Source organism: Protomyctophum parallelum (genome assembly GCF_964188405.1).
Source record: "Protomyctophum parallelum genome assembly, chromosome: 23".
Classification (NCBI taxonomy): domain Eukaryota; kingdom Metazoa; phylum Chordata; class Actinopteri; order Myctophiformes; family Myctophidae; genus Protomyctophum; species Protomyctophum parallelum.
The window spans coordinates 21,264,850-21,286,886 of NC_139715.1; the positions used below are offsets into that span (position 1 = coordinate 21,264,850).

Genomic DNA, 22,037 nt, shown 5'->3' on the forward strand with positions numbered 1-22,037 from the left:
GGCCATCTAAATACCACCTACTAACAAGAGCAACTACGCCTAGAAACGCCCCATCTCATGTTCAATTGACTGCTAGCATCACTACTGTATCAGAATAAATTATATTGCATCACAATTGATAATCTAAGCATGTTCTGAATCTGAAATCATATTGTCTTGTGAAGTCGTTTTATTTTGAGTGAATTTACTGAAGATAGCCACATTACGCACCGTCTGCAAAGAGCGAGCGACAGACAGACAAGGATATATATAGCTAGACAGTGACAGATGGACAGAGATTTATGTTATGTCAGACAGTATTAGAGGCAATATAGGGCTCTCCTAAAAAAAAGATCCCTACAGAATCAATAAATTACAAGTCAATTACACAATGTAACATAATGTAGTCCCTTTTATAATGGGATATCGAAAATGGTGAAGCATTGATATAAAACATGTGAAAAAGAGGCATACATCAATCAAAATAAGATTATTTCCATCATGGTAGCTTTCACACAATTTATCCATGTGCGTTTGTGAGCTTGCACAATTAGGCCATGCAGTGCTAAGTTGGATAAGTCCTCATCTCTAAACGGAGTGTGCTTCCGAAATGTTTTGCCGTAATTGTAACTCAAATGTTTGCTTCTGGGAGTCCCTGGAACAAAATATTTTGAGATGGGGGGCGCCTCCGCGGCCAAAATAAATATAATTTTGGGGGTCTGAAAACGTTGGATTTAAAATGACATATAGACATTTGTAGAATCGGCTTCAGGTCTTAAAGGGTTACACTTGTCGAACGTTTTAGTGTGGACACGCTGGTGAAGAAGGGACCTCCAGTGTTGACTCGCTACTGTGGGAAATGTTTTCCTCAAGCGTGCATATACTGGTAGTGTCTTTTCAGATTGCCTGACTCGTTGAAACTCATGTCACACCATTTACACTGGAAGGGTTTTTCTCCAGTGTGGAGACGCTGATGTGTCTTCAGCAGACCCAACTGACTAAAGCTTTTGTCACACTGTTCACAGTGGAACGGTTTTTCTCCGGTGTGAACGCGCATGTGTATCTTCAGACAATCCATCCGACTGAAAGCTTTGCCGCACTGCGTGCAATGGTACGACTTTTTGCCTGTGTGTATACGCTCGTGTTTCCTCAGATTACTCTGGTCGTTAAAACTCTTACCACAATATTTACACTGGAACGGTTGTTCTCCGCTGTGGACAGGCATGTGTCTTTTCAGGTCACCGACATGTCTGAAACTCTTGTCACACAATTTACAGGTGTGGAGTCTCTTTCCTGTGGAAGTCAACTCGGGTGTTTTTACTTCACCTGGCCGAGTTAAGGTTTCGGTAAGCTGTTGACTGTAAGAGCCTGTATCATCTGTGTCTCCTCGTTTCTGGCTGGCTGCGGTGCTGGTGATTTGTTGACAGGCTGCTGAGGGGATCTGTCCATTCCTCAACATCTGACAGTAGAGGTCACTGTGGCTCCTCTTCATGTGTTTGTGGAGGAAGTCCTGAGATGTGAAGGCGTAGAGGCACTCGGGACAGGAGAAGGGCTGAGTCTGGGAGGACTCACTCACAGCTGAGAGAGAGCAAGCGAGAAGAGAGGGAGAGAGGAAGAGAGGAGACAGGTGAAAATGGTGAGTAGTGAACTCGAAAAGCCTCCATCATCTGTCCAACAGTTCCCTCGTTCAGAAGCACAATGGCTTCCTTGTTAATTATAACTAGAAGTAGGCCATACATGGCTTATGCGCAAGCAGAGCGCGCAAGTACTGCTACTAACTAATGTCTATTTAAACTGCTGTTCTATATCCTTTAGACCAGTTATTGACCTTATACCAACCTTGAAACCTACCTTCGTTACGTCACCATCAACAGCCACCATTCTTGCCGTGACATACATACAGTACATACGTAAATACCCAGCCGATCCCCAAACGTACCTTAGTTATGTCATCAAGAATGGTGGTCCCTGATTGGCCGACGGACAACACTGACATTCCCAGCCGATTGCAGTACTTGCGCGCTCTGCTTGCGCAAGTAATGACAGGAATGCGTTTTGCATTTCACCCCAGCTTTTCCATAGTCTGTTGGCTAAGCTAACTGGGCAATATGTGCACAAAATACTTTCCTTCCCTCAGATAACTAAAACGGCAGCCTTCATGTATAAAAAGAAACAAAACGGCAGTCTTGAATGATACACACAGCATCATCATACAAAATTAATGTAGTAAATGTTGTCACCTGACCAGCACATGTCCATGGGGACATCTGAATGCATTCTACATTTTATGACCGCACACATCTGTCTGTGCAATGTGCATACAAGTAAACTGACTAATATCTGTCACACAATTTTAACATTCAATTAATGAGTATGGGTATGTGATAAACAGATTATTGTCCCAAGTATGGTGAGGACTGACAGTCCTGTTATTTACCGTTGGTGTTCGCTTGTAGCGTCGGTGTCTTGAAAGGGGCATCTTTCTTGAGTTTTCTGGCTTTGTGCATCTGCTCTTTTGCCAAGGATTCTACGCCAGAGTACAACCAATCGGAGTCGCTGCTGCTGCTGCTGTCGTCTTTTGGGTCCCACCAGGTGTCAGAAGAACCATAGACACCGTCCTTCTGGCTGCTGCGCTCCTGCAGCGGCACCAGTGGCCAGAGAGCAAAGCCCAGTTTGGGAAGGACCACTGCCGCCTGCTTCATTTTAACCAGCAGCGAAGCGGAGGCCTCGTTTATCTGTGGGAGTTTGGGAAGGACCACCGCCGCCTGCTTCATTTTAGACAGAAATGACGTGGAAGCCTCGTCCATCTGTGGGTTTGTTTTGCCTAGCTGCCAAAAGGACCGCCTGAAAGCTTCCTTCATCGTTCTTCGTTTGGTTGTCACGTGATTCGTGTCGTCTTTAATCTGGCACTCCTTCGGCCCTGCCTGGTGGTGCGCCACTTCTGTGCTTTGCTGGATGTCACTCGAATGGGTGTTTAAATGTAGATCGGGATTTTTGGTGCAGTCGTCAGGGACCCACTCCAAGATCTCTTCCAGGGCAGCACTCTCCACAGTCTGACTCATTAGATTTATACAGCTGGCTCTCAGAGCCATAAGGTTCCAGAACTCTGGGTCAAAGTACAAGTCCTTCTTCAGGACCTACAGAAAGACAGTAAAAATGTAGTTGGGAACGTTGTCGAGCATTGTACAATTGTATTCAAGAGCCCAATAATGCACAGGGTAGCAGGTTTCACGCAAAACATACATTGACACAAACATGCCAACACAGAATATAAGCATTTGGTCATGGTGTATTAATCAAGCCATTTCACTACCTGGAGCAACTCAAAGCGAACTTGGTTGCTGACGGGGCTGGCATCTGTGTGGTACTCCTGGTCAGGCTGTGTGTAGAGCTGGAAGACCATCTTGTAAGCCTCCACAGTGTGCTCCAGGAAGTAGACCAGCAGAGCACAGGCTCTGCACATCTCCAGGTCATTGGGAAATAGGCCAGCGATGGTCTTGTAGATCAGGGTCTTGGTGCCGACGTCAGAGGGAAGGCATGACTGAAGGGCCTTGGTGCACAGCTCCAAACTAAATTGGAACCCGTCTTTGCCCAACTAAATACATAAAATGAGACCGTTATTAACTCTGAAATATGTAAAAGTTGAGGAATACCAGTGAATTCTATAAATGTGTAATCAAATGAATCTCGTCCACCACCATTATTTCAAAGCTACTGAGTCTTGGAAATTTCCCAGTCTGCCTCAGCCATTATGCTGACATAATAAAATATGTAAATTAGGTAATGGGCACACATCCTAAAACGGATGTCTACGGTACAAAAATAAGTAGCTCTCTTTCTCATATGAAAAATACTTCTTTTCATGTCTCACCTCTTCCAGAATGACTCTAATGAACGGGAAGATTGAATTGACATTGGAAGCAGCCAGCATCAGCTGATGGCTCTCCTCAAGTAAAACATCTTTAGGGGTTTTCAACCGCATATGTAGTTTACTCCATAGGAATACAAGTTCACTGTAAGGAAAGGCAAGCACATTTCAAGAACAAGGCAATTCAAAGTGCTTTACATTACATGGCCCTTTAGTATCATTTGTGGATTTCTATTGACACAATTTGACAGTAAAACCTACCACAAGTGGTCCATGTCTCCTCTTCGGAGCTGCTGGGAGAGGATGGCTCTGGTGAGGGCCAGTAGCGATTCATCCTCTTCCTCATTCTCCATATTACAGATGATGCGAACAGCGTCTTTGCCATTAAGATCAGCTACCTGAGGGTGGAAAAGAAAGTGCCATTACATCATTAAAAGTTCCATTCAGGGCACACCAGAGTAGCTAATTGGATGTGTAATCACTACACAATACTGGATGATGTCCTGATAGGTTGCATGTCTTTCCAATCTGTCCTGCATAAATTAAGCAAGTGCCTAAAAGTCTAACTAACTAAGACTAATAATAGTCTATATTCCATTTGTGTGTTGGCAATAGTGCTGAGCCGGTTATTTTATAATCTAGAGATTGATTTGACAGACAATCATAGACACATTCAAAAAGTTCAGTGTGTCATAATTGCAATTTATTTATTTAATGTCTGCTCATGTGTAGCGTAAGTTTTCACTGTATTCAAATTGCACATGTAACACAAATCATTAACAAGATATTTAGAAATATACAGTATATTTACACAAAATGTAAATTTGTACTTTCAGTCAATATTATTATACAGTCCTCCCTCATACAGATCACACATGCAGTGTACACATCATCTCTAACAACAGTCACTCAGCCCACCTCTTTGTTCAGAAGGTCATTCTGGGAGGTTTTGTGAAGCCAGGTGAGGTACACCTGGAGGAAGAAGGGATGTTCTCCTGCTGTGGGATGCTGAGAGCAGCACTTGGCCAGGGCCATAGCCTCGCTGACCCTCTCATAGGTCAACAGGTAGCGTGCCTGTAGCTCCAACAACACTGGCAGCTGGGAGCCGATATATCGGTCCACTGTGGAGGAGTCAAACAGGAGGAGAGACATGGACTTAGTTTCATCACGGAGAGCTAATAAGGAACACGAGTGTCACTTCAATTATACTAGAATGGGTCTTTGTCACAGTAGTGCAGAATGCAGATGCATTGAAAACAAACTATAATGATGGAACTTCTCAGCTTCACATTTATTTGTAAGGCTCGCCGTTTGATGAACTCTACTGGGTGTTTTTGTGTAAAGCCCAAACCACACCAAAAGGGTCTGGTCGGGTCAACCACAGTTACCACACCAATGCAACCCATTGAGTTGCAATGAGTTGCATTGGTGTGGTTGATCTTAAACCGGTTTTGACCCTAGGAGTCCCTATCGGTGCGGTTTGGGCTTAAGACACCGAAGTCTTAACCCAACGAGCAGCTTGGCACCCCGCATGGCTATCTTTAGAGGCAAACATGGTGAAGAAGAGCACTGAGTAGTTAGAAGACAAGTGAAGTAAGCAATGCAAAAGACTGACTTAACATAGTGTAGATGCAGCATTCTATCCCCTCGTGTAATGAGGTAGCCGTCCTGTCCACACAGTGGAAGCAGGATTTGTAAGGGAAATACATTTAACAGACTTGACTCTTCAGACAATGTTGTAGTGTGTTCTAGTTAAAACCTTTCTGCAGGATAGCCCATTCCTGATTGCACTGAGTTTTAAATGTGAAGCCCTGCACATTTAAAGGATGCATATCTTTTAAATGTGCAGGGCTTATGATAAGTACATTTTGTTTAGGTAATTTCCACATAACACAGGTGTAGAATACTCAACAACAACCTTAATGACTCATGCCTCTAAATATGCTAGGTCTGTGAATCCCAACGAATTAGAATAATCTGAAAAAGTTCATTATTTTCCATAATGTAATAAAAATAAATAAACTTTCATATATTTTAGATTCATTGCACAACAACTGAAATAATTCAAGCCTTTTATTGTTTTAATATTGATGATTATGGTGTACAGCTGAAAATAAAAAAATCCTATCTCAGTGAATTAGAATATTTTACAAGACCACTAAAAAATGATTTCTTAAACGACAAATGTCGACCATCTGAAAAGTATATTAATGTATGCAGTTACTACTTGGTCTGGGCTACTTTTGAATAAATTATTTCATCAATGGGGCATGGCATGGAGGTGATCAGCCTGTGGCACTGTTGAGGTGTTATGGAAGCCCAGGTTTGCTTTGATAACAGCCGTAAATTAATTTGTATTGTTCTGTCTTGTTATGTCTCACACCTTCCTCTTGACAGTAGCAGCCATGTATAAAACAAATGCAAAAAAATATGGTTGCTGATTGGAGTGTGTGGCAGCCAGGTATAAAACAAATGCAAAAAAATGTGGTTGCTGATTGGAGTGTGCGGCAGCCAGGTATAAAACATATTTTGTCCATTGCAAACCTTCAGTTTGAGGTAATGTGGACTGTGTGAGGATGGCCTGCAGAGTGTTGTTCGCCCATGGCCCGCCATCTTGTAAGCAATTGCTCACCTGGAGCAAGTGAACATTCTGATGCCTCGCAAGGGACTTATGACATTCCTGGAAAAAAACAGTTACGCGAAAAGGAGAATAAATTGCAGCATCACACACTTTGAAAAGCCCTGCTCTACAGTATGTGGAACATATCACCAGACTTCTGAAAAGACACAGGAATCACAGGGAAGGGTGCAGCGATTGTGATTTATACTTACAGTAAAAAAATATATAATGATTAATGATGCTTTGAAGGCAATGCATAATTGAGTCAGAAAATGGATGAAGCCTCACCTGGAATTTAACAGCAAAGTGTTTCAGTGGATCCAGATTGAAGTCATTCTTGTCAAAGAACAGCAAGAGCTCAAACACACTTCTGTGAGGGAACAGAAATCCTAGGAATTACTCTTTGGGCAAGAAATTGATTCTTGACATTTGCATCCCATTTCCTAATAGTTGTAAGGCCTCAAAGACCAACACGGTTACTTACAACAGCGGTTCTCAGAGTGGGGTTTGGGGACCCCAGGGGTCCTGGAGGGATTTCCAGGGGGTCTCCAGCTAAATTATATGTTTTAACCAAATGGACCCTTATGGGTCTGTATCTGTACCTCAGAGAGTTTACTCAGATTTTTCTGAAAATATTCAATATATTCCAAACGAGATGAATGATTAAGTCAGACATTACGACAGAACATCGCCGTTTTGATCAAAACCATGGACAGCGCCATAGATATAGAGAGACTAAGGAAGATCGTTGGCCCGTAAACCAGGACGTGAATGGACAGCGCTCGAAGCTTTAGTTTAGAGATACAGGACGTGAAAGAGTTTGAGAACCACTGACTTACAAGGCCAGACTGCTGAGCATGGAGAGCACATCATCACAGCCTTCTGGAAACAGGTAAGGATCAAAATTGCACAGAGTAATCTCGAGGATCCTGAGTTGAGGCAGTGGAGTCTGGAACTGATGCGTGTACTCCTCCACCAGCTAGGGAGAGATATATGAAAAATAATTATTACGAATAAAGGTAAGGTTTATTTGGTTAAAATACAAGTTATAGAGCTGTATATTGCTATAGAGTAATTGTTCAGTAACAGGAGTCTCCATGTCTCTCCAGATTTGTATTGAACAGCTTAATGTATTTTCAGGTTAGGACACCGGCGATTTTTATCCAATCAGGATAGAGAACTCATAGCCCAAACATTTAGATTCTCGTAGAGGTTTTTTTCGATTCTGATCTAAATGTTTGGGCTAGAGAACTCTACCAGTAGAATTGTAAGTGAAACACAAAGAAATGAGCAGACAAAATTGGAACTGGAACATTATGGAAATTAATCTGATAAATGGCTAGTAACTGTGTATTAAGAACAATAAATCATAGTTTTCTTTCACTCTTCCCATCGTTAGCCTTTCCCCCCACCAGTTGTAGTTGTAGTTATCGACAGCAAAAATATTCTATTCCATAATGGTACAATTTTCAAACAGTAGCCTGCGGCCTAATTCATGTTAATAATAACATTTAATCCACTACATGTTTACTGAATGTATATCCATGTGTTGCCCAGAAACGACTTGTTTATGGCACACAAATGCTAAGCTAAACCAGGCTAATGTTGTATAGTAGCTGAACAGCTGGCTGGCTCACTGCCTGGCTATAGCCCCTTTCGGGACCCTACGTAAAACTTTTTTGATATTGTGTTGAGTTTTACGTTGGGTCCCTGCTCTCTACTGTATTTTCGTATGGAAATTCCTAAATGCGGATGTGGAGATTCTCTCTAAAATAGGCCCCGCGGCATGTGACGCCATTATTTTCCTTGAGTTATTCTGAATTCGGTAACTTTAAGTAGCTATACATCCCGGTGCGAATATCTCCTGTGGCGCGGAAGCCGTTAAGTATTTTTAATCTTTGTTTGACCGATTTGGTCGCTTTATTTCTTCTTGTTTGTTTACCGTTTATTGTACCGCCTCCCGGTGTGCGGTTGGCTTGTGAGGCTACGTCCCTGCCTCTGATCTGCTGTGTCATAGCTATAGCGCCACTAGCTAGCCAGATAGGCGGTACAATGAGGTGTCAATAAACAAGAAGAATCCAAGCTTCCAAATCGGGCAAACATATATTAAAAATACTTAACGGCTTCCGCGCCACAGGAGATATTCGCAAAGGTATGTATGTGTACTTATACTTTACATATTCAGAAAGCCTCATACTGAAGAATATCGTCAAAGAGCGCGGGGAGGCGTTTTAACATGTAAACACAGCCAGTAAATGTTTTAATCAGGTGGCATGGACGACGAGGAACAGGACCCAATGCACTGGGTCGAACAAATGTCAGAAACTTCAGTAGCATTTGGGTTCTGCTTGGAGGGCTAGCCTGGCTATAGACTTGGTTAGTCACTAGTCAGCACAGTGTTGACTAGTTAGTTGAATTAACATGACACACAGAGTCACAGACAATTAACCTCAGTGACTCAACCCATGCTGCGTTCAGTTTGTTGTGATAATAAAACACCACATGCATGGAATATCTTATCAGTGGCATTAGCTAACGGCTAATGTTTGTGACTTAATTAGGGTAGTACTGTAGCCCGACAACCATGTACAACTGAACCCTAAAACCAATTTGAACGGGTAAAAAAGTACTAAAAACCCTTTTGTCTATTAAAGAACATGCTGCTCGCGCTACGTCGGGGTGGTGGTCGTTAGCCAACTGTCACTGGGGGAGGGGAATCTGAACCATTTGCTTTATGTTCTCCAATCTCCTCCACAGGTTTTATTATGTAAATTCCTTATAAACTGTCTTACCTTGCGGAAATCGAAAAAAAAGGTTTTAGAGTCCACCTGCAGCGCGTGACTCGAGCAACCGCTTTTAAACAAACTCTGTAGTCGTTTCTCGAAGCCCTGTAAATCGAGAGCGCTGTATTCCTGCTCCGCCATACTGCTGTTCTTCTCCTGTTCCGCTGCTTGTCCCAATATTCTTCTTTTCTTTGAGTTAATGGCATTTGACGTCCCAAAATCGATGCATTACCGCCATCTACTGGAATGTGAATTTGTGATAGGGATAGTAAAGTGTACACATTTTATATAGGATATATTATTTTTTAGCATTTTTGATTAATTGAAAACGGAGGACCTTTATGTAATCAAGTCTTGGTGCTTTTTCTGGTTTTAGCAGATTTTGGATTGACCTGTACTTTCATTGAACTGTACACATTCTACAAAAGTTCAAACAAACTATGGTGCCCACTGCCAACAATGGAGGGTAATCACTATCACTCCACAGTGCACTGCTACAAGAGAGAATTTTTGGTTTAAAATACATTTTAAGATATACATTAAAGGTCAATTAAATTACGTACATTCACTATGAAATAGCACAAAGCGCTATTTCATAGTGAGTACGTAATTCAGTTAGATCTATCCATATATGATTCTACCACATCTATCTGATATCAGCACTAGGTCGGCTCGGGCCAAATAGCCTATAGGGATTGTCATACTAGACATGTCGTATAGCCCAACGTCCTAGTCGGATATCCCCATATATGGGGACTAAATATCCAATGAGCAACTACTCAGATCCAACAACATGATGATGGAAGTGAGAGTCTTCGTTACACTCACCTCTCTATGCAAATCAGAATATCTTAAACTATAAGGGTTATGGACAATACGCATCTGCAGGAAATATATATTTTAATTAAACTTAATGTTGATATGGCAATGGCATGCTGACTAATTAAAGAAAATAAATGGCACTTTTTCCATCAGCAGACACTGCAGTGTTATGGTCTGCATATAATGAATTGTTTTGATTTTCTTTATTTAAAGTCCATACTCCATAGCCTATACTTACTTAGTGGTTCAATCCATTAAAGTGGATAGATGTCAATTGTAAAGTTTGCCCCATTGTGAACCCGGACATGTTGAGTACACCAAGGTTTTATGTTATAAATGTTTAGTATGGGTCCCCAGCATGGAGAAACTGCCGGATGCTAACTTGCATATGTTGAGCAGTATATAAATGATCAGACATTCAGACATTCATTGTAACCCAGTCTGATTGGTGTGAATCCTTATTCCCTCTGAGTATCAATACCCTCCTAACATTGGCTTACAATGTGTAGATCTTTGGCGAGATTATGTCAACAAACTATTAACAAAAAAATTGAAAGATTTATTCCATGTGAATTTGAATTGATTGCGTACAATCTGGCTAACATACAAATTGACCTAATGCAAAACAGAAAAATAATCACACACATAGGAATAGCGTATACTATACTGACAGTGCTTTGCTTTTGGATGGCAGCATATGATTTTGACCCTCATAAATGATTATCCACTGACGCTGGTTTTGTAGCGGACCACATACTTTTCCCCCCTACCTCTACACCACATTTCTTATCTGAAATCAACCGATCTACAAACTCACATGGTCACACATAGTCATGGTCCATAATCTCAATGATATCATCCACCAATGCATTATGAGCATCACCTGTAGCATGGCCATTAATCTCACCAATCACCAATACATCATCATGGGCATAATATGTGCTAATCTCACACATGTCACCCACCCACATCCTATCCCCCAATGCATCATGTTTACATGTTCCGTGAGCTTGTAGATCTGCCATTGTCTGCGAATGTTCGCCCATTATGCCATAACCATAATTGGGGACACCGGGGTTCGTGTCGTCAAACAAGTGGAAGCACTTGTGGTTATTCAGATGATGTCCGTCATTGAAGCGCTTGCCACAGTCTTTACAATCGTATGGTTTTTCTCCGGTGTGGGTATGAAGGTGTTGTTTTTCACCGGTGTGGATGATACGTATGTGTCTCTTCAGATTCTCTTTCGAAACAAAATTCTTGCCACAGTCTTTACAGTCGTATGGTTTTTCTCCGGTGTGGGTACGAAGGTGTTGTTTTTCACCGGTGTGGATGATACGTATGTGTCTCTTCAGATTGTCTTTCGAAACAAAATTCTTGCCACAGTCTTTACAGTCGTATGGTTTTTCTCCGGTGTGGGTACGAAGGTGCATCTTCAAATAACTTTTCCGACCGAAATACTTCCCACACACTGTACAACAGAAAGGTTTTTCTCCGGTGTGGGTACGAAGGTGTTGTTTTTCACCGGTGTGGATAATACTAATGTGTTTCTTAAAATTATCTTTCGAAACAAAATTCTTGCCACAGTCTTTACAGTCGTATGGTTTTTCTCCGGTGTGGGTACGAAGGTGACTCTTCAGATGACTTGTCTGACTGAAATTCTCCCCACACACTTTACAGTGTAAAGGTTTTTCTCCGGTGTGGACTTGCATGTGTTGATTCAGATTAGCCCGACTGTAGCACTTGCCACAGTCTTTAGAGTTGTATGGTTTTTCTCCGGTGTGGGTACAAAGGGGATCCTTCAGATTGTCTTTCTGACATAAATTCTCTCCACACACATTAGAGTCATATGGTTTTTCACCGGTGTGGGTGATATGAATATGTCTCTTTAGATTATGTTTCCAAGCAAAATTCTTGCCACAGTCTTTACAGTCGTATGTTTTTTCTCCGGTGTGGGTACGAAGGTGTTTTCTCAGATGACCTTTCTGACTGAAAGTCATGCCACACACTGTACAGCGGAAAGGGGTTTCTCTAGTGTGGATACGAAGGTGTATTTTCAGATCACCTTTCAAAGATAAATTCTTTGCACACACTTTATATTGGAAAGGTTTTTCTCCGGTGTGCAATTGCATGTGTTGCTTCAGATTATTGGACTGACTGAAGCACTTGCCACTGTCTTTACTGTTGTATGCTTTTTCTCCTGTGTGGATAAGAAGGTGTTTCTTTAGATTACCTTTAACAGAGAAATTCTTTGCACACACTTTACAGCTGAAAGGTTTTTCTCCAGTGTGGATACGAAGGTGCATCTTCAAATTACCTTTCGTAGAGAAATTCTTGGCACACAGTTCACAGTGGAAAGGTTGTACGTCAGTGTGCACATGCTTGTGTACCTTCAGGTCTCTCAACCAAATGAAGCTCTTGTCACACACATCACACTGCCAAGGTTTAACTCCAGTGTGGAAAAACTGGTGTTGCTTCAGAAACCGTTCGTTACTGAAACTCTCTCCGCACTCTTCACACTGAAAAGGTTTTACACCTGTGTGGAGAGTTTGGTGATTTCTCAGACTATCTAACTTGTTGAAACTCATGTCACACCACTCACAGTTGTGGGTTTTCTTTCCTGTGTGAATCAGATGTCGCGTCTTTACTTCCCCTGGCTGAGTTAAAGTTGAGATAAACAAAGTTTTGATAAACCGTTGATGACTGTAAGGTATTTGTTGGTCTGTGTCTCCTCGTTTCGGGTCGGTTGCAGAGCTGATGCAGGGAGGATCGCCAGGGACCGGAGTAGATGGAGGGGACTCGTTGCCCAATGTTATGACAGGAATGGGAGGAACTAAGTCTACGCAAGCAGTGCTGGTGATTTGCTGACAGGCAGCGGAGGGGATCTGTCCATTCCATTGGCAGTAGATGTCCTTGGGGCATCTCTTCATGTGTATATGGAGGAAGGCCTGAGATGTAAAGGCAAATAGACACTCAGGACAGGAGAAGACCAGAGTCTGGGAAGGTTGGGACGTCACTCCTGATAGTCAATGAGAAGACAGAGAGAGAGGGAGAAAGAGAGAAGGGGAGAGGAAAGGAAGGTAAAAACAGTATCCAGACAACTGGAAATGCTTCATCATATGTCCAATCTCCTTTGTATGAGCACTTTATAATAATGGACTAAACAGTCACATAATGATGTCTTTGATACCAAAATTGGAGCGCACGCAGGACCAGTCGATATGTGCACTAGATACTTTACTAGATCTAATACTAGATCTTTGTGTATTACAGCTGGGAATGCAAGACGTTTACAGCTTTGCAGGTGACAAAGAGGGGAAAGAACTTACTGTGGTCACAAAGTACTGTAGGAATGTGTATGCAAGTAAAGTAAATAAAAAATGTGGGATAATTCAAGGTAACTAGATCTGTGCTCGTCGGGCACCCGCCTACTTGGGAACGATGTAAGTTGGGAACAATTAAAAGGATTGCTAAACAACAGACATCGTCCTCACCTGGATGAGGGGAGGAGTCTCTCCCCTGACCTGTCCACGTAAGTTCTGGGGCTGGAGACATCAGACCTAATATGACATGGGAGGCAAACGGGGAAATAAACAGAATTAATGGGAAGACATTATCAATATAAACAAACTCACTGGATTCACTATGTTATGAATATGTTATGTTTTTTTTAGTTTTTACTATTTTAACAGCATGGGTATGTGATGGCAAGGCGTGAATTCAGTTTGTGTCCGAGCATAGGCATGGCTGGGGCATGGTAACGCCCCGCCTGCCTGTGATTGGTCTACTGACACTGCCCGTCTTGACTGTCCTCCGAGATGCAGGTTACTCCGTGGTGAGATTGAGAAATAAATAATAGGCTACAAGAGAATGACAGCTTGGCACAAGCCTTGTAACTAACTTGTACGTTTTATTTTTGTAGAAGAGGCAAACTTATTGTTTATGCCGTTTGCTTTAAGACTGTTGATTATCGTGTATTAATCTAATTATAGTAAACTAATACTATTACAGCGGTGGCTCAGGGGTAGAGTGCCTGGATGGTAACCGTAAGGTTGCCAGTTCAAACCCGGGCTCCCCCAGAGTTACTGTCGAAGTGTCCTTGAGCAAGACACTGAACCCCTAATTGCTCCCGATGTGCTAGTTGGTGCCTTGCATGGTTTCCGCTGCCATCGGTGTATGAATGGGTGAATGCAATCTCTGTAAAGCGCCTTGGATAAAGGCGCTATATAAATGAACCATTTACCATTTACCATTTTACAATAAAAAGGATAAAGATGAAGGGAAAATATACCTTTTTATAGTACAATAATGTTTCAAGTTACACAACTCATATTATGGTGTGCATGTTCAATCAATTATTCCATCAAAGCAAACGGCATAAACAATATTAGTTTGCCTGTAAATAAAACGTACAAGTTAGCGTTCTCTTGTATCATACCATACCATACATATCTATCCCACCACCCTCACATCAGACTTCCAGCATATCCACCTCGGAGGACAGTGTCGGTAGGCCAATCACAGGCAGGCGGGGCGTTACCATGCCTATGCTCAGACACAAATGGAATTCACGCGATGGCAAGGGTTGATAACGCCAGTCCTCGGTTATTTACCAATAGAGTTTGCTTGTGGCATCAGTGTCTCCGATTGGTTGCACTCCGGTTCAGAATCCTGGTCCAATGTTAGGTCCCAACAAATGTCAGAACCTACAGAAACAGTGTCCTCCCCCTTAGAACCTACAGAAACCCACTCCTCCTCGCTGATGCATTGCTGCCACGGCAACAGTGGCCAGGGAGCAGCCTGAGAGCTGTGTTCGGGAAGCACCACCACTGCCGGCGGCGTTTGGGAATGACTGATTCTTCTAGCTTCATTCACCAGGAGTGAAGAGGGAGTCTCGTCTATTTGTGGGAGTTTGTCAAGGACAGCTTCATTCACCAGAAGTGAAGAGGGAGCCTCGTGAAGTTGTGGGAGTTTGGGAAGGATCACCGCCGCCGGATTTATTTCAGCCAGAAGTGAAGAGGAAGCCTTGTCTATTTGTGGGAGTCTGTTAAGGACCACCACTGCCGACTTCATTTTAATCAGAAGTAAAGTGGAAGCCTTGTTTATTCGTGGGAGTCTGGAAAGGACCACCACTGCCGGCTTAATTTGAGTGAGAAGTGAAGTGGAAGCCTCTTCTAAATCCTCATGGGTTTCTGAGTTCTCCATGAGCTGCTTCCCAGACGGAAAGGAAGTGGAAGCCTCGTCTAGATCCTCAGGAGTTTCAAAGGAAGTGGAAGCCTTCTCTAAGTCCTCAGCGGTTTCCGAGTACTCCATGAGCCACCCCGGCTTCCTTATCTTACGTCTTGGGCGCTTATTTTCTGAGAACCGTGGTGGGATAAGACTGTGATACATTTTGTCTAGCTGCCAAAAGGACTGCCATAAAGAGTCTAACGCTGGAGTCTCATTCACAGCACATTTCTCTTTTGTCATTACAACATGGTCAACACTTGAAGCTGAAGCTGCAGCTACATCAGTGCTGACCGTACAGTTGTCAGGGACCCATTCCAAGATCTCTTCTAGGGCAGCATTCTCTGCCGTCTCACTCATCAGATTCTTACAGTTGGCTCGCAGAGCCATGAGGTCACAGAACTCAGGGTCAAAGTGCAAGCCTTTCTTCAGGACCTACAGAAACAGAGTCAGTAAAAACAAAAGATGTGAAAAGTGTCGACCATTCACACAAAAAAGACGCATTGACATAAACAAATAAAAATACTATCGTTTATGACTTATCCACCTGGAGCAACTCAAAGCGAACTTGGTTGCTGACGGGGCTGGCATCTGCATTGTACTCCTGGTCAGGCTGTGTGTAGAGCTGGAAGACCATCTTGTAAGCCTCCACCGTGGGCTCCAGGAAGTAGACCAGCAGAGCACAGGCTCTGCACATCTCCAGGTCGTTGGGAAACAGGCCAGCGATGGTCTTGTAGATCAGGGACTTGGTGCCGACGTCATCACAGGACTGAAGGGCCTTGGTGCACAGCTCCACACAGAACTGGAGCCCATCGTTGCCCAACTACCATAAACAATGACAAAATGTTGAATATGAACACTGAAATGTGTAAAAGTTGTCTTGGATACCACTGAATATTAAAGGTTTTATCTAATATAAATATTCCACCTTCATTATTGGTAAAATAATTACTTTCCAGTCTGGCTCAGCCATTACCAGGCAAACCAGGCATACTTAATGAACTGGTGGGCGTGCCCACATAAAAACAACATTTTAACAAATACTGTACACTTTTTTGAACAAATTATACCTCCTTATATAACAATAAGACCTGATGATCATGTTTTAGGGTGGAAATCACTGCACTCCATCTTTAAGTTCAAGCGCCAAGTCTGCACAAAAACGTAGCTTCTTACTTGAACAAATACTCATCTCACCTCTTCCAGAATGACTCTGATGAACGGGAAGATTGAATGGACATTGGTGGCAGACAGCATCAGCTCATGGCTCTCCTCAAGTAAAACTTGTTTGGAGGTTTTCAACCTCATATGTAGTTTGCTCCATATGAAGACAAGGTCACTGTAGGACATGTAAGACAATTAAGTTGATAAATATTCCTACTTTGTGTACTGTGCAGTTATATTACACCATGTGTGACTTATGTATTAAGACAAACATAAGAAACGTCAAATTAGTAGCATTATCATTCAAGTCCCACAAGCATGTCTCATCCTGGCCACTCTACCAATCATTTACAAATAGGGATGGTATGGCTGCTGAACTGAGACCACTGGTGCCATTCAAATTCATATACTTTGGTGTGAAACAGCCGTCATAACCTGCTGGTGTGAGACTGGCCATTGTATAGTTTGTGGATTTCTATTGACAGTAAAACCTACCACAAATGGTCCATGTCTCCTCTTCGAAGCTCCTGGTAGAGGAAGGCTCTGGTGAGGGCCAGTAGTGATTCATCCTCTTCCTCGCTCTCCATATTACAGATGACGTGAAGAGCATCTTTGCCATTAAGATTAGCCAGCTGAAAGAAGGAGGACAACCCAGTGCCATTACATCATTCAAGTCCCATTCAGGGCATACCAGTATGGATTAATGTGTAATTTCTACAGTACTGTATGGTCCATGTCTTTCTACTGTCCTGCAAAGATGAAGCACAAATGCCCCCAAAAACATTCTTAACTAGTACTATTCTACAGTTTAAACCATTGGGAGTATTTGTTAGTAATAGGACCAATATAGGTCAACTTTGACCTTCAATCAATATTATTATACAGTCCTGTCCTCTCCCATTAGGGATGTATGTCTGTATGTATCGATTCATTCATTAATTGATAAACGATAACTGTATCGATCGATTAACCGGTAGGTTGATAAGCTGTGTTTTTTTATCTGAGAATATTAATTTCCCTCAATGTCTAATGTCTATGCTGATATACAAAAATAATACAAAAGGCATATTATATTCCTTAATCGAATATTTATTTTGATCAAATTAAATGAAAAGTGCAGTGGCTCGTCTGTCACATTACATGCAAAAACAGAGACGTCTCTGTGGCTACCAAGATGGGGGGGGTATTTTTTAACCGGCCCACATGTGCGTTCCTCGGCCACACATGAGCAGACAGCATTACATTCACAGAAAAACACCCAATGATAGAACCGCAGAATTTTCGATGAATTGTTAACTGTTAAGTAACAGTAAAAAATGAATCAAATTAATGAAGAATTTCTTACCGGGGGGGGGGGGGGGGACGACACAGAAGGCATGGCTTTTCAGAGTAGAATATGCCATATCTGCTGGCACTCTAGCGCCTTTATTTTGAAATATGCTGGCGCATCCGTTGTGTTAACATTCCTATCCCTCATACACATCATCTCTATACAACACAGTCACTCAGCCCACCTCTTTGTTCAGAAGGTCGTTCTGAGAGGTTTTGTGAAGCCAGGTGAGGTACACCTGGAGGAAGAAGGGATGTTCTCCTGCTGTGGGATGCTGAGAGCAGCACTTGGCCAGGGCCATAGCCTCGCTGACCCTCTCACAGGTCAACAGGTAGCGTACCCGCAGCTCCAACAACACCGGCACCTGGGTGCTGATATATCGGTCCACTGTGGAGGAGTCAAACAGGAGAAGATAGTCCAAATGTAGTAACGTCAATGAAGTCACTGTGTGGAATGAGTCACTTACATTAAATTATACTGGGTGCCAGCATTCTATCCCGTTGTGTAATGAGCTAGCTGTCTCCACAGTGGAAACACTGATTAACAGGATTGTAAAAAATATGATTAAATGAAAAACAAAATTGGCTGGTTTGTTGTTTTCACCATTACAAACCTTGAGTCTGAGGTAATGTGGACTGTGTGAGGATGGACTGCAGAGTGACGTTCCCCCATGGCCCGCCATCTTGTAAACAATTAATCACCTCGAGCAAGTGAACATTCTGATGCCTTGCAAGGGACATATGACATTCCTGCATGACATTCCACAGTAGGGAGAAAAAAGAGAATAAATTGCAGCCTCACGTTTTGAAAAGCCCTGCTCTCTCCCCTGCTGAAAAACAGCAGGGAGAACAGGATAGACAATCATAATGCACACAATTATTTCTACTCTCTTATGTCTAACCTTTGCAATGAGATTACAATTAGAGGAGCATGCGACATCATCCCTAATGGATGTTAAATCCTATTTCATCTTCACCCATGTTTGAAAGGCATGCCTCACACTTTGAGAAGCCCTGGCCTGATATGTAGATACATACAGTATATATTTGAGTGGTGCTGCATTTAAGGGGCAACAATGACGGCTGTTGTCAAATCCATTCAAATAAATACCGGTACATAATTAAGCTAAGTCAGAAAATGGTTTGAAGCCTCACCTGGAATGTAACAGTGAAGTGTTTCAGTGGATCCTGATCGAAGTCATTCTTGTCAAAGAACAGCAAGAGCTCAAACACACTCCTGCGAGGGAACAGAAATCCTATGAATTACTGTTCGGGCAAAAAATGTATTCTTTAGTTGAAATATGCGCCCAGTTTCCCCCAACAGTCCGAACAAAGGCCTACGCCAGGGTTACTTACAAGGCTAGACTGCTGAGCATGTAGTGTACATCATCACAGCCTACCGGAAACGAGTACGATTCTCGATCAAAATAGCAAAGAGCAATCTCGAGGATCCTGAGTTGAGGCAGTGGAGTCTGCCAGTGACATGTGTAGTCCTCCACCAGCTTTAAGAGAGAAATGTGGGAGAGAAAGAAAAAACTAGAGTTGGGGAACAACTTCCATCCATTAAACCCATTATGGCACCAGTCCAAGAGGAACTTGAAGTCAACATTCAGGGGTTGATCTCACAGGGACTTTCTCGTCGGGCAAGTAGCCTACATGTCATGTCCTATTTTCCCAAAGGACATGCCCACTTACACAAAAGAATAATCGTCCATTATGAAATGATAGTACATTAAAAAAAAAAGAAGTGTGGTTCCTTGAGGATGCAGCAGTGATGTCAATAGGGTCCCTGGACCCAGGAGTGGTCTTTTAGATGGGTCCCAGGGACATTGTATGAGTCCTACTTCAACAGCGTTAAGGCTCATACATAGTCTGGATTTAAGGTGGTTAGGTGACCACCGAACTACAACATGACGTCATGAGCCACGGTGAAGAGCAAACCACCGCCACCGCTCCAGCCCATCTCTCTGTTTTTACTCACCACCGCTCAATGTTATTTCAGCTCCGGTGGTCAGCTCACCACCGGAGCGGTGGTCACCTCACCACCGAAAATCCAGACTATGAATAGGCCTTTAGAGTACAGTAGTGAGTATAATATTGCATCCCAGGACATGGGGGGGGCGGGGCATGATTGCCTGAGTCTAAAGGCCTATTCATAGTCTGGATTTTCGGTGGTGAGGTGACCACCGGAGCTGAAATAACGTTGAGCGGTGGTGAGTAAAAACAGAGAGAAGGGCTGGAGCGTTGGCAGTGGTTTGCTCTTCACCGCAGCTCGTGATGTCATGTTGTAGTTCGGTGGTCACCTAACCACCGAAAATCCAGACTATGTATGAGCCTTATGCAGGCTACCTTGTAAATGTAAAAATAATGAAATATTTGAAAAATAGTAATGTAAATTACTAAACCTAACCTTAACCCGTGTCTAATCAATGACTAGTCTACTCTAAACTAAGTATGCACCCCTACAAGACCTGTATATCCAGTCATTGTGGGGCATAAACAAGAAGTAGACCTTAATTGTCGAATATTTAAGCATGTTATAATCATGTATGGTTTACTTTAAATTTTTTATTTTTTTACATTTTGGGGAAAGAAGAGACACCGAGGTGCCCACTTTTCCTTGGTGCCTGTTATAATCTTGTTATCGCCCATGGCTGTGTACTTGTACGTGAGACAGTGTACTTGATATGTATTGTGTACTGCCTGAACTGTAGCATACTTTATAGTTGGGCTACGAGAGACATCCCAGACAGCAAGGTCAGCCTTGCTGCAGTTAGCAGTTATTAGCTATGTCTGATATCTTGTGGCCACGTCATTATGATCCAACACTATATATGTTCCCGTTTGTGTAATAAACTTTGTGAATCTTTAGCGTGATACTGTCTCGTGTCGCGTCATCACACACCACCCAGGCACCTAGCCCTACAAGCAGAACCCAATGCTACTTAAGTTTCTGACATTTTTTAGAGGGTTCCGAGAGGGGCTACCAGGCACCCAGCCTGCACACACACACTGTCAAACCAGACGAGGGTCCAGACAGGCTACTTAGAGTTTACAACAGTGCCCACCTTTACCTTTCCTGTTTTACCTTCCTGTAGATAAGGATATCAGGGCTAATAATAACTATCCATCTGTCTGCAATAATTAGGTTGTTAAAACAGGTGCACAAGTAATCATTAGATCAGTAGATTAGCTCAAATATGAAATGCATCTGAAACAACTTCAAAACTTGTTTTTAACTTCTCAAACATGCGGTCTAGAGGCGTTAGCCAACTTATATTGATCTCTGGGGGAGGGGAACCCTGCAGACCTGCTGCTGCATGCATGCGTTCTCCTGCACAAGGTTTACTTTGTATTTTAATGAATGAAACAGTGTCTCTGACTGTCTTACCTTGCGGAATCCAGAACAGAAAGCTTTACCGTCCACCTGCAGCGCATGACTCGAACAACCATTTGTAAATAAACTTTGTAATCGTTTCTCGAAGCCCTCTAAGTCGAGAGCACTGCCTTCCTCCGCCATACTGCTTTCTGTTGTCTTCTTCGACTTCTTGTTTTGGTTTTCATGGCGTTTGTAACTTCATGGTCGTTGCAATGCTGCCATCTACTGGAATGTGAATTAGTGATAGGGATTGCAAAGTGTGTACACCCTTTTTTTTCCTAACATTGTAGCCTATATATATTTTTTGCGAAATGTATATCTGTATGTTTTGATGAATTGAAAATGGAGGATCTTTATGTCCTTGTGCTTTTTCTGGTTTTATCCTTTTAGCAGACCTGTACTTGTATTGGAACTCTACACATCCTGCAAATGTTCAATCAAAAAACAAACTATGGGTGCCAATACTCTATGGTGCCAACAGCGGAGGGTAATCACTCCACAGTGCACTTCCACAAAAGAGGATTTTTGGTTTAAAATACATTTAAAGATATATATTGTATACATTAAAAGTCAATCAAATTACACCCCCTCACCTTTCTCTATGCAAATCAGAATAACTATGAATTATAAAGGTTATGGACACTATACATCTTTAGGAAATATATATTTTTGTGGTGGCATAATGCTGACAAGGTATGCTAACTAAGAAAATAAATGGCACATGTCAAAAAGGTTGCCGACCACTCATGTGTCCACATCCACCCCGTTATTCCATTCACAATCACAGGATTCACAGCACAGTTCTAACTTCTAACCCAGTCTGAGTTGGTGTGAATCCTTATTCCCTCAGTGTCAATACCCTCCTAGCCT

General features: G+C 42.5%; 1 protein-coding gene across 1 annotated transcript; it reads right to left on the minus strand.

Annotated features, from left to right (window-relative positions):
- Positions 1-202: 202 nt before the first annotated feature.
- Positions 203-21,308, minus strand: LOC310853952 (uncharacterized protein; the record flags this gene model as incomplete). Its single annotated transcript, XM_083758426.1, has 21 exons — positions 203-1,557; positions 2,417-3,116; positions 3,293-3,574; positions 3,851-3,992; positions 4,109-4,245; positions 4,766-4,968; positions 6,392-6,527; positions 6,756-6,837; positions 7,307-7,446; positions 9,260-9,439; positions 10,900-13,088; positions 13,564-13,629; positions 14,683-15,730; positions 15,843-16,118; positions 16,493-16,634; positions 16,955-17,091; positions 17,974-18,176; positions 18,403-18,538; positions 18,944-19,025; positions 19,145-19,290; positions 21,180-21,308. The coding sequence occupies 21 exons, from the start codon at positions 21,306-21,308 to the stop codon at positions 848-850; spliced, it is 7,266 nt and encodes a 2,421-aa protein (XP_083614552.1). The 3' UTR covers positions 203-847.
- Between the last annotated feature and the right edge of the window lie 729 nt (positions 21,309-22,037).